Below are 13,218 nucleotides of genomic sequence, written 5' to 3' on the forward strand. Positions count from 1 at the left end.
TCGCTCTCCCGGAGAAGTATGGATGGTCTGAGGTTCAGGTGCCGTAGATATAGATCAACTGGTCCTCTTGCGCCTGCTGAGCGATTGGAATGGAGGCTCATTGAGAAGGCTAGCTGAGTTGAAAATGTGTGAATATCTGCTTCTCCAGTAAAGAGGTAATGTCTTCATGTACTTTTGCCATTTGCGCTAACGACTTGTGGTTGGAGATCATAGATTTGTCGTTGAATATCCATATATTTTGTGGTGGAATGTTGCTGTTTTGATCCCATTTTTGTATGCCAGTGGCATCCCAAACAAGGAGGAAAAGAAACCGGATCATGTTGTGATCCGACTCGAACTACCTGCCTATCTATTGTGTAGCTAGATCAACACGAGCACCTGAACAAATCATAAACATAGGCGACCATAACTGTTTCAGCAAAATTCTACCCAGCAGACAAGACAAAAACGCCATGCTGTCAGTGACAATGCCATACAACTCCAATGCGAACACACGAAGTACGACAACAAACAAAGCCAATAAAAGAGAAACAGTTAAATTACCCCAAATGAACAACTTTCACTCCCAACCACAAGCTCACCGATCCAAATAAACCTTAGGAATCCCGGCCCCTTCCCCCTATCCTCTCCACATATTTATATTTATACCCTTGCGGCGGTTGATTCTCCTTCCCAGGCCCGCTCGCCTTACCATCACCAGCACCCGCGGACGCCCCGACTTCCTTCTCGCCCCACGTCCACATCAAAAGCTTCCCCATCCGTTCCCGATCCTTCAGCAACCCTTCCACTCGCCCCTCCCACACCTCCTCCCTCTTCTTCAGGACGCCAGCAAATTTTTTATCAATAGCTTTGGCGGCTGAATCCTTCGCCTCAATAATCGATTCGAGGCGTTCCTGCTCAGTCACTAGCTCAGCAACGCGCTGCTCCAGGGAAGTAATCGATGTGCGCAGCTGGCTAATATCTGAGTTGAGCTTGGCCTCGCGCGTCTGAGAGGTGGAGATGACGTTTTGGAGGGTGCGGATTGTTTCTGAGTGCGAGTCGCGGAGGGTGGAAAGGGCTGTGGCGTGGGCGGAATGCACGCTGTTCAGCTCTGATTGGTGGGATTTTAGGAGGGCGTCGTGGTCAACTGGACATTTCGGCGAGCCGATGCCAGTTGGTTGAAGAGCGGGGGATGTAGGAGGACTGAGTTGCTGCGATTCGGTCACGTCCTGATGGTTGCGGAGATTATCAACGGTGTATAGTGCCCTATCTCGCTCTTGAGTGGTTTTGTAGAGGGTATCTTGCAATTTGGTTTGTTCGGATATTATTGATTCAATCTTGGAAGATAGTCGAGATATCTCGCCTTGAAGCACTGTTGTGAGGGCTCTCGACTCGGAGAGCTCCTGGCGTGTGCCTTCAAGTTGAAGCGTCTGCATGCGGTCTGAAGGTAAAGAATTTCGTAGCTGTAATCGGACCTCGCTGAGTTCTCTTTCCAAGGCTCGAATGCGCTCGGAGCTTTTTGTCGCTTCGTTCAGGGACGCCACTCTCTTTGCATGGTACACTCCCTTAATCGCATCGAAAATTTGACTAAAGGCCATATTTACTCTGATATCGATAGATACCTCGTTTGCAAAAGTTTTCACTGCATTATATTGTGAATCGATTTCTGAATTTGCATTATCCAATTCGGACTGGAGAGTATTGTTTCGTAATTCGGATTCTCGGAGTGCATTGAGAAGGCTCTCGCTCTTTTCTTCCAGAGCTTCACATTCACGACTCACGGTCTCAAGTTCAGAGTCTAACTTGTCGATTTCTAGATACTGGGCGTCTTGAGTGGCTCTCAGCTGGTCGATCTCTGCTGCATGTTGTTTCAGCTGAGCATCCTTGTTTGAAATGTCCTCACTAAGTTTTGCGGAAGCGGCGTTATTTTCTTGCTTCGTCTGCACAGGAGGGTCTTCTTCGTTCCTATTGGCGGAGGCACCTTTCCGAGAATCCTTGCTTTGCAGTTGCTCCAACTGTTGCTGGAGGGATTTTATTGTCAAAGCATCAGCTTCATGTTGTTCAAGTTGTTCATCTTTTTGCTGTAGCTGAATCCGTAAATTTTCTATTTCTTCGTATTGGCCAGCTAGAGCAGACAATTGCGCATCCTTCTCTTTAAGTGCGTCGTTTCTCTTCCTAAGCTCAGACTGCAGATGTTTAATTTGTTGAGCGGCTGACGCTGACTCCAAAATTTTCCTTCTATTCGCCTCGATAGTTTCGTCCTTCCTGAGTAATTCCTGCTGGAGCCGCTTTATCTCTTCGCGAAATCGATGTTCCAAAGTAGACTGCTCCTTTGGTTGGTCAGGATCCGCAAGTGTCAGAGCCTGTTTGCTGGCTTGCGATTGTATCGAGGAAGGCTCATCAATTTTGTCCAAGGGCGCGTTGCTTCTCGAAATAGCATTTAGTCGTGGAAGAACATGTGCTGGTGTCGACATATCAAGAGGCGTGTCCATCTCACTGTAGTCATTTATCGTCTGCTCCGCAACGACTGTATTGAGGGGCACTTCTCCCTGCGTTTTCGCTGGTTCCATCTTTGACACGTTATCCCCGTCATTACCCATAAGGGCCCCTGTTCCTCTGACAAGCTCCACCATATTTAACGTAAAATCACGCGGACCCCCAAGTTCCGAAAATGCATCCCGTTTCTCCTCTGAAAAAGCCCCTGCACGCGCCTCGCGCACTTCACGCAATTCACCATCGCCATAATCAGATTTATGATCTGAGAGTCTGCTCATATCGAATGTGTAATCTGCAAGATTGGCGTCAGAATCGCTTCCATCGCTGGATTCTGGCGAACTGGTTTTCTTCGAGGACCTCAGCTTTCTTCGACGGGCAGCATTTGCAGCCAAGGCGCGAGACGAACTGGGCTTCTTAGCATGTAAAACTGAGTCCAATCCGGGAGGTGACGAGGGCATAAAGATGGGCGTATTGAGGGACGAAGCGCCCAGTGTGTCGTGAGATGTTGGAAACGGCGACGTGAAGCCGTTGGTAGCCATTTGGTGAGTCAAAGCCTTGATCCCGAACAATCTATTTGAGGAAATTGTGAGGCAATTGGAAATGATGTCTTATATCATAGTTGAACCTCCGAGCCTCGAAATTAGAAGGGCTTTGCAGATTTGCAGAATGTTGCTTGATGTTAAAATACTAAATCATGGAGCGACGTATTGTTTACTTTGTTCTATTTACGGCTTAGCTTGGGCGAAAAACGTCCGGTCCAATAATAATCCGATCGCGCATTTCCGTGACGTCATAGCATAAAAGCGATGTTTACAGATTTACGAAGTTGCGCCTCCAAAACAGGAATTGTACGAAAACGGGGCAATGACATAGTGAGTCGCCGCCAGCATACGCCAGCATACGCCAGCGTTGCGTTGAGCCAAGATATGGAGATAGATAGATTTCCAAGGTTTCTTCTTTGCTTTAGGAAAGAATCTAGCGATATGGAACAAAATAGACCGATAAAATTTGAAATCGTATGGGATTTCAAATGACGATATACTCTGAGTATCTAAATGTAATGTAGAGCTCGGACTGCGAAAATATATTGACGTATCCCAAAGGTTGAGATCGCCTGGTGTGCTAACTTAACACATTACCATGGCTTCATAGTTTCAGCATCACATATGTCATAGGTCATCTGAATGAGATGCCCCAGCCATAGTACCTTAAGCTGTTGGGTTCCTTATATATTATTATTATCCGACATGCTAAGTTCCGACTATTGCCAAAGCAATCAATCCATACATTTCATCGCATGAATCAAAGTCTGACTGACTTACAAGATGGCCACCAACTACAGCTCGCATAATAAATGCCACTCCCACCGCAACCATCACCATCAAAAGGTGTACCCGAACTTTAGTTTAAAGAGTAAAGTATACGTCGTAACTGGAGGTGGTCGGGGACTAGGGCTATGCATGGCAGAGGCAATGACTGAAGCCGGTGCTGAAGGTCTGTCCCCTGCAACATGAACTTCACAAACAAAACCGGGGTTGATAAACGTAATAACATGTTTCCTATCCCAGTGCACTGTCTTGATATACTGAAGGAACCGGCCCCTGAATTTGTTGAAACGCAAGAGCTAGCAGCCAGATCCCATGTTGGCTCGCTGCATTACCATCATACCGATGTGCGGGACACGAAATTCCTCAACGACACAGTTGTGAAAATCGCAGGAAGCCACCACAGAATCGACGGCCTTGTGGCTGCCGCGGGCATTCAACAGATCATGCCGGCAATCGATTATACAGCAGAGGATATCACACGGATAATGGACGTAAACTATACAGGAGTTTTCATGACCGCCCAAGCAGTGGCCAGACAAATGATAGCGTACAGAAACCACGGTTCCATCGTCCTAATTGCAAGCATGAGCGGCCTCATTGCAAACAGGGGCTTAATTTCGCCGGCATACAATGCTTCGAAAGCCGCGTTAATCCAGCTGGCGAGAAGTCTTGCAATGGAATGGGGCGAGGAGGGAATCCGGGTCAATTCGCTCTCACCAGGCCACATTGTTACACCAATGGTAGAGAAGAATTTTGACGAAGTTCCTGGCCTCGACAAGATCTGGGAGAAGGAGAATATGCTTGGACGCCTGGCACGGCCGGAGGAGTTCACGGGCGCGGCCATTTTTATGTTGAGCGAAGCCAGTTCCTTCATGACTGGGAGTAATTTAGTTATCGACGGAGGGCATACGGCTTGGTAAACTCGTGAACCCTTTTCCGATTGCTGTGGGAAAGTAATGGAAAGTAATGACTTTTTATGTGTGAGGTATTTCAGCATTAGCGTATGGATGATGTATAGTTACCATTATCGTCTCTCCTTGTTGTTTCCCTCCAATGGGTTTGTTTATACTCCGCCCGCCAAGGGAAAATTTCCGAGATATTTAAATAGTTGTATCTCGTGGAAGCAGAAAACCCCAGCTTATACCTGCACACAACCCTAAGTGCTTCATCATTTATTTCTTCAGTTCACACTGGTCCAGCATTTATTGCCAAACATCAAGCCTGGATCTTGTACTCCACGTACCTCCCAAAGACAAATTTTTCTGGATAAACAAATAGCGAATACTCCGCACCATGGCCTCACTTCTTCCCACAGTCCACCTTCCTGTCCCCGTTCTCCTCCATGCCTTGGGCCTCTTCTCCCTCGGCATGTACTTAACCTTCACCAAGGCTCCTTCGGCACTAGGAATAGCCGTCACGGGCCTTGGATTATCCTACCTCCTCACGTCTTACGTACCCATCGAACAAAATCAATTCCTCCACGCGAGTGTCCCGGTGCGCATCATACTTGCGACTTTAGCAGCTGCGCGGCTTCCGACTGCGCCACAAGCGGAACGCAAGAATCTGATAATCCTGATCTTGTATGACTTTCTTGGCGGAGTGATGGTGGGATCTATTCTTGGGCAATGGAACGGGAGGCTCCCGGGGTATTGAGAGAGTGGAGGAGTTGCCAATACTGTGTGGGCTCAAGGGGGGGATAGCGCCTAGCGTTGAATTCTCTCATTTTTGCTATCTCCGCACGAGGACGTGGGATTTATCGATCTATGGTTCTATGGAAATGGAGATTTTCCCGGATGTAATAATACACATGGTGATTTTCTGAGGGAAGTATGCTAATAAGAATAATTTACTCTGTATAACTAACTCACGTTCGCTCAAAATCAGTGTTCAGCCATGTTAAGCCTTAGAGCCACTCTATTTTGAGCACTATTGTGGCGGACGTAAAACTTGCGAAAACAGAATTTTCTACCAACCCCTGAAAAATATTAGCAAAACACTGCAAAAATAACCAAAATATCCATGTATCTCTAAAATCATTCAAATATCATCCAATTCATTCAAATACACATCTTTATCATCAAATCTGTCAATATGCCTTCTCAGCTCAATGAATTTACCATCAATGAGATTGTACACTTTTTAAATGATAGTTATATATCTGCTCAGATTGTGTGGACTATTGAGTGTCATCTGATCATTGTATATCACATTCAACAAAATATTCACTGCTTTGGAACTGTTAAAAGTTTTCATTCAATATAAAATGTAAAATTAAAGATCACATTGAATATCTTATTAGATTTTGAAAGATTTTTTTGAAATATATTCAATTACATATCATAATGAGACTGTTTGCTTTGTGAAGAATGAATTTGATGTTGATATTCACACTCAATTAATATCTAAATTGTTGAAGAAACTGAATTTGACATAGAAGAAGATAATTAATTATTATAATTATCATTTATAAAATTTATTAATTTATCAATTCTATTTAATATAAATTGAATTTATGATCAGTCAATACAATAAAAAATTTCAAATTGAATGATATATTTAAATTATTTAATATCAATTTGATCAACTTATCTTTTTAAATGAAAGTGCTGTGGATGAATGTATTGCAAATCAATAATAGGAATAATCAAGCAGAGAATTTTCTTATCATATTAGAAAGTTTTATAAATAATTTTATGAATGATCAATTTTATCTGCAATAAATATTGATAAATATTTTGATTATGATATATATCAGAGATTCTATAATACAGAAAGGTTTAATAAATTTGTATATATTTAAATATTATTCAAATATCAACAAAATTATCATTATTTAATAATGAATAATTGCTTTTCTCATCATTCATAAATACTGCCAAATCTCTGTAAAAAAGCTGATATTGAATTCTTAATTCCTTATCTTTATATTTTTCTGATTATAATTCTATGAAGAAGTCATTTCATGTGTTAAAAAAATGAATTAGAAAATATAAATGTCAATTAAAAAATCAATTTGATGAAGATTTTAAAATCTTTTTACATCATATAATTGAATATTTCATGAAAAAAGAAGATGTAAAAGGATATTTCAGATCTATTTATATAAAATAATATTATAAAATTTAAAAAAATTCAGATTGCAATTCAATTATGATGATATATAATATTTAAATTTCAAATTCAGAAACAGAAGCAGTATGAGATTTGCTGTCATTATTATAAATAATAAATAAAAATAATTTAATTTTCTTCAATTGTAATTGTCAGATAGAACTCTTTAACTCATTTTTTATTATTGAAAATATATTCATTTCAATATTCAATTAAATCATCTGCTCATTTATCATTGTTTGTATATGATTCAATTCTATGGCGTACGCCGTTCAATTGGTAGGATAATTCATGTCTGAGTTTCTCTAATCTAGAAGGGTGGGCGAACGCCCCTATATATATACGTAGTCATCCCGTCAGCGATCCAATCCAGAGGAAGGAGCGATCGCAGCATACGGGAAGAATAGGAGGAATAATAATGCAGGGGCGGAAGGAGCAGGGCGGAAGGGAGACTAGGGGCGGAACACCACAAGATATTTTATAAATTTGAAAAGATTTGACAGAATAATAAAAAGAAAATTTGATAAATGATAAAATTATTTCTTCTTTGATATTTAATACTTTTTTTAATGTCAATGCTTGAATTGTTAATTAAGAATTTGACACTTCAATGAATGTTGCAGAACTGTGTATTACAAAGATGTTTGAAAATAAAGTTGAAATATTTAAAAAATTAAAAAAGATGGTAATTTCAATGTTAAATCTGTTTATTTTTTTTTATATAATTTTTTTAAAAGAGTGATAATTTCTCTTCAATCTGTTTCCTTTTCAAAAATGATTTTGATTGAAGATTTATATTTATTTGATGAAATGATTGTTATACAATTTGCAATTTCTATCATTTTATAATTTTGCTTCATAACATACTCTTCAGTTATTCTTTTTGCAGTATATTGAATATGATAAAAGCTGATAATCATATCATTTATTGTGATATTCTGTAACTTGATCTTTATAAACTTTTTTATTTCATTGATAATCACTTATTCATACAGTTTGAATGAGATCTTAAACTTAGAAACAAATATTCATAGAAATTGAAAATTTTCTAACTGTGTCTCTTTCTTCTTCTCCTTTTTCTTATCCTCCTTTTCATCATTAGTTAAATTCTCATCATTATCTGGAACATTTGAAACAGGCGGTTTGGGCAGATGAAGGCACAGAGTAGTTGGAGTCCTTTTACAAGCTTGCAAGGCAGTAGAACAGTGGGTGTTGCAGGGCATATTAGCAGATTTGATGATAAAGATGCATATTTGATGATAAAGGTGTGTATTTTGAATAAATTGAATGATATTTGAATGATTCTAGAGATATGTGGATATTTTGGTTATTTTTGCGGTGTTTTGCTAATATTTTTCAGGGGGTGGCAGAAAAGGCCCAAATGTTGAACCCTAATTTTAAAGTTGGACCTCAATTGAAAGGTTTCCCGGCCGAAAGTATTCAGAGCTACTTAGAGCTCTATGCAGACTGAAGGAAGCTTTATTGCTCTAAAATCAGATACGCTTGACGATAAATATACGACACCAAGGTCTACGGCAGTCTTTCTCTCCTCCTTGTTTCTTTCGATTACGAGGCGCATTATCAGACAAGTACTTGGCCTCGATATCCCTAGTGTGAATCGTCAATATTAGGCGGAGAGAATTTCGAGCTTCACCAAATTTATTAAAAGAAGAGTGCCGTAATTCTTTTTTCTTTTCGCAGTGTTGTCCAAATGCCTCCCCTCCCTGGATATGGGGCATTTGTTCAACCGCGCATTATCTGCTACCACCAAACTTATCACACAAACAACGGCGGCAGATACATGTCAATGCTACCGCTGACTGCTAATAATACGGGAATAACACATGTGATTCTTGCTGCGATCCACCTCAATGATGGGCCAGGGAATATCACTCTGAACGACCACTCACCGGAGCATCCCCGGTTCACCTCCTTATGGACTGAAGCGGGCGTTATGCGAACCCGGGGGGTCAAAGTGATGGGAATGCTGGGCGGGGCTGCGCGTGGGACCTTCGAGCGTCTCGATCAAGACGCTGATATCTTCGAGCGGTATTACGTCCCTCTTCGAGATATGATCCGGAACCACCCCCTCGATGGTTTGGACCTTGACGTGGAGGAGGAGATGTCGCTGAGAGGCATTATCCGATTGATTGATCGGCTCAAGGCTGATTTCGGCGAACAATTCATCATCACGCTGGCCCCCGTTGCGACCGCCCTGATCGAGGGAATGAACCATTTGTCTGGATTTAATTACAAAGCGCTCGAGGCTGCCAGGGGCTCGAAAATTGCATGGTACAATACCCAATTTTACAATGGCTGGGGTACCATCGAAAATTTGGAAGTATATGACCGGATATTGTCAGAGGGATGGTCGCCACGGAAAGTTGTGGTAGGAATCTTGACTAATCCTGCAAACGGGTCGAGGGGTTATGTGCCCATGAACCGTTTAAGCGTTGTTCTGGGGATGTTAATGGTAAAACATCCGACTTTTGGTGGAGTCATGGGGTGGGAATATTTCAATGCGTTGCCCGGAGATGTTCAACAGCCATGGCAGTGGGCGGCCTGTATATCTTTACTAATGGGGATGAGAACTATATACTTGATGGTAGCTACATGGAATAATCAACGGGCACACGCGAATTGAATTCATATACAAGTATATATAAATATATTTTCGTCTTTTGCCCTATTCTTAGGATATCTACTAAAATGATTTTTCAGTAGGACCACAAAATGAAATTGTTAGACCCTCCTCGTCTGCAGCAAGACACAATCAAGTCCCCGACACAGGTCAATTCATGGGTGTGAGATGAAGACTACTGTTCATTTCCTACGGCTAGATGAGGGATGATTTTGTACCTAGGCATTTCTATACGATTAGCCCATCGTCGTTGCTGCCCATGGGAACATTCTTATCTATGGCGTCATTGAAAAAAGTTGAATACAAAAGCTTATAGAGAGCTCGTAATTTCCACCAGTTCATTGGATACTACTAATTGTCATACAAGGATTATCACGATATTTGCAATTTATATGAGAATATAGATACCATAGACAGCAAATCTCATAGCTATCTGGCTGTGGAAGAAGAGCCCTGGTGATAACAAATCTACCGCTATTTTTCTACTTTCAAAGGTCGAATTCCTTCCATTGATATTAATAAAAACATCCGCAACATCAAAAAGAGCGAGCCACCAACACTCTGTTTGCGAATACACGCAACAACAAACCCACTTTCGGTGCGGGAGAGGGCGAAAAGCTGCACCTGCTTTCACCTCGTGAACCACTGTGACGCTATGCCTTCTATACAGACCACTCTAGCTGCAACAAGTTCTGTTTTAATGCGGCTTCCAGGTTATATATTTCTGAGATGGGTACGGCTGCATTTTATTTCGCCACATGGAATGGATCCCATTTTATCTTCTTGGGATCTTCTTGCTAACAGTAAGAAAATAGATTCCAGGACACCAATTTCCACCGCTAATTGTCACCTCGTTGCTGGTGTATTTGACCTCGGTCTTCGTCATTGTCTCAGGGCCTGCATTTAAACGAGCGCAGCAAAGGGATCGTTCGATAGCAAGCGCGCGAAAAGATACCAGAACGGCCAAAGGAAGCTTAAGTTCGGGTGAAAGTAGCGAAAGAAGCAGAAATGGGAGGGAAAGATCTTTATTGTCCGTTCTTGCAACCGGTTTACCTTCCACACACGCGCCCTATGTCAATCTGGCGACTGTCGGGATAAACATATTAATAGCCCTTGGTACCCTTGATGCTGTTACCCGAGGCCAGTATATGTATCCAACTACCGGGTTGGCCTTTTCACGAGTCGGATATGTATCATCAACAACTGCCAACATCCTGGTACGCGAGCCCGACGTCAAGCAGCTTCCTATCCGTATATCGTACAGGGTGATAGAAAACGGCCGCGAGGGCGAGTCGTTTGAAGGGGGAGTAATATATGTTATCAACAATGACACCGATTACACTTTTCCTGTTACTTTGACTGGACTTCAGCCTTCCAAGGAATATCAATACTCGCTCTCAAATAACATGTCCGGCAAATTTAATACCGCCGCGGCTCCTGGCTCCGCTGCAGCATATAGACTCAGTTTCCTAAGCTCGAGTTGCATGAAGGCAAACTTCCCTTACAACCCTCTAAACCACCCCTTGCGGATCTATGGCCTCGAGCTTATTTCCACGATTGTGTCAAAGCTTCCATCCTTCTCACGGCCGTCATTCATGCTCTTCCTAGGGGATTTTATCTATATTGACGTACCCTTCCGCTGGGGATCTTCCATCTCCCACTACCGCAGCGAATACCGCAAAGTCTACGCGTCTCCATCATGGCACACTGGTCCAGAACCCGCAATGAACATCCCTTGGATACATACCTTGGACGACCACGAAATCGCAAACGACTGGCATCTAGGAAACGAAACCGACCCTTATCCAGCAGCATTCGACACCTACCGCCATTACCACATGAGCGTTAACCCACCAATCGATAAATCTCCTTTCTCCGTCCCATTCAACACCACCTACTTCTCTTTCACGAATGGCCCTGCTTCCTTCTTCATGCTCGATACGCGCACATATCGCTCGGAACCTCTACAGGACAATTCCACAATGCTTGGTTCCGCACAGCTGAATTCCCTTCTTCACTGGATCTCCCGCGAAGAACCTACCGGCGTTCAGTGGAAAATAATCGCCAGTAGCGTCCCGTTTTCCAAAAACTGGCGCATCGGGACGGAGGATACATGGGGCGGGTTTCTGGGTGAACGCCGCCGGATCTTTGAGGTTATCTGGCGGGCAGAGCGTGAATTGGGAATCCGCGTCGTGCTTCTGAGTGGTGATAGACATGAATTTGGCGCGATAAGATTTCCCGACCCATTCCTAGCGGCCACACCGGGGCAAAAGGGATATGGGGCCGACAGTACCCTTGAAGACGGAATGGGTATTCACGAATTTTGCACTGGTCCGCTGAATATGTTCCACGTCCCCGGTGGCATATTTTCGCAGTCTGACGATGAGGATGTCGTAATCAAATACCTGCCCGCTGGTAATAACAAGGTGGGTATAGTTAACATCGACGTTGAGGACGGTAGGAACTCGGTGTTAAGGTATTCTTTGTATATCGGCGAGGAGCTAGTGTGGGAATATAAACTAACTACGCCCTTGAAGTTGGAGGGAGCGAAGAGTCGGGTGTTGCCGCCTGGGCAAGTGGTGTTTGATAAGCCTGAAGACGTTAGCGTCGTGGGTAAAATGAAGAGTGTTTTCGGCGAAGCTCAGGTATTGGTGAAGTCCCTGATAAAATCAGTTACGGGTATGGTCAAGCGGCTGGTGCTGCTGTTGGTGAAGAAGGAGGTTGTGCCAAAGGTTTAGAAGAGGCTGGAAACAGATTAGAGAGCGCCGGCGCTTACAACCGATTTTCCCCGGCTAGGTGTATATCTTAGGTGTTTTTTATTTATTATAATTATCGGTGTACTTAAGACAGTTGCCTCTTCAACCACCGCTCAGGTGGCTGTTGATGGTGCTGGTTGCTCGAGGGGATATCTCTTTGACACGCAACTCGCGGAGCGTTGCCTGTTGTATTATAAATAACTCTCTCACAAAATCAAGGTTATAAGCAAAACTAAGAGGTCTTTCGAGAGTCGGAATAAATATCTATAAAATATTGTATGTATTCCGTATTCATATTAGCATAAACCACCAAGACCTACATACACAAAAATGAGGGAAGGAATTGAAAGTCAAGAATTGAAGGTCGCTCCGTTAACGCCTTTCTATGCGATATGCATCATGCCGTCTTGTAGAAGGTACACCCTGACGAAAGAAATTGAAAAGTCAAAAATGGAACCCAGATGAGCAGTTAATGAGAAACCTCAACACGGATGAGACGATTATCTCCCCCTCCCTCTTCCACTCCCGGCTGCAGCTCCACCACCTCCCAGCAGCCCACTCATCTGGCTCATCATGCTCTGCATGTCCATCCCTCCTAATCCCGGCATTCCACCCGCACCCCCACCGCCACCCAACATCTGCATCATCTTCGCCATATCACCCATACCCATCCCGCCCGCACCGCCCATAGCCGCCATACGTTTCTGCATAGCAGCCATCTGCTGCTCCTTATTACCGCCCTTGAGCATATTCTGCGCACGCTGCATCTGCTTCTTCTGCCCGCCAACCCTCTTCGCCATCCCAGCCATCATCTTGTGTTGGGAGAGAAGGTCTTCGACTTCGCGAACAGTGGTTCCGCTGCCACATGCATCGCGCACGATGCGGGAAGGTTGGTCGACGAATACTT

At 43.2% G+C, this 13,218-nt stretch overlaps 5 protein-coding genes across 5 annotated transcripts; 3 read left to right on the forward strand and 2 right to left on the reverse strand.

Annotated features, from left to right (window-relative positions):
- Positions 1–349: 349 nt before the first annotated feature.
- HCAG_00565 (predicted protein) lies at positions 350–3,014 on the reverse strand (the record flags this gene model as incomplete). Its single annotated transcript, XM_001543469.1, has 2 exons — positions 350–378; positions 692–3,014. The coding sequence occupies 2 exons, from the start codon at positions 3,012–3,014 to the stop codon at positions 350–352; spliced, it is 2,352 nt and encodes a 783-aa protein (XP_001543519.1).
- Positions 3,015–3,800: 786 nt separating this feature from the next.
- Positions 3,801–4,723, forward strand: HCAG_00566 (conserved hypothetical protein; the record flags this gene model as incomplete). Its single annotated transcript, XM_001543470.1, has 2 exons — positions 3,801–3,969; positions 4,044–4,723. The coding sequence occupies 2 exons, from the start codon at positions 3,801–3,803 to the stop codon at positions 4,721–4,723; spliced, it is 849 nt and encodes a 282-aa protein (XP_001543520.1).
- A 3,902-nt stretch (positions 4,724–8,625) lies between these two features.
- Positions 8,626–9,580, forward strand: HCAG_00567 (hypothetical protein; the record flags this gene model as incomplete). Its single annotated transcript, XM_001543471.1, has 2 exons — positions 8,626–9,255; positions 9,524–9,580. The coding sequence occupies 2 exons, from the start codon at positions 8,626–8,628 to the stop codon at positions 9,578–9,580; spliced, it is 687 nt and encodes a 228-aa protein (XP_001543521.1).
- Positions 9,581–10,703: 1,123 nt separating this feature from the next.
- HCAG_00568 (conserved hypothetical protein) lies at positions 10,704–12,293 on the forward strand (the record flags this gene model as incomplete). The annotated part of the gene is made up of 2 exons (XM_001543472.1): positions 10,704–11,981; positions 12,093–12,293. 2 exons carry the CDS (start codon positions 10,704–10,706, stop codon positions 12,291–12,293), a joined length of 1,479 nt encoding a protein of 492 aa, XP_001543522.1.
- A 518-nt stretch (positions 12,294–12,811) lies between these two features.
- Positions 12,812–13,123, reverse strand: HCAG_00569 (conserved hypothetical protein; the record flags this gene model as incomplete). The annotated part of the gene is made up of 1 exon (XM_001543473.1): positions 12,812–13,123. The coding sequence occupies one exon, from the start codon at positions 13,121–13,123 to the stop codon at positions 12,812–12,814; it is 312 nt and encodes a 103-aa protein (XP_001543523.1).
- Positions 13,124–13,218: the final 95 nt, after the last annotated feature.

Source organism: Histoplasma capsulatum, genomic scaffold, assembly GCF_000149585.1.
Source record: "Histoplasma capsulatum NAm1 scaffold_1 genomic scaffold, whole genome shotgun sequence".
Taxonomy (NCBI): Eukaryota; Fungi; Ascomycota; class Eurotiomycetes; order Onygenales; family Ajellomycetaceae; genus Histoplasma; species Histoplasma mississippiense.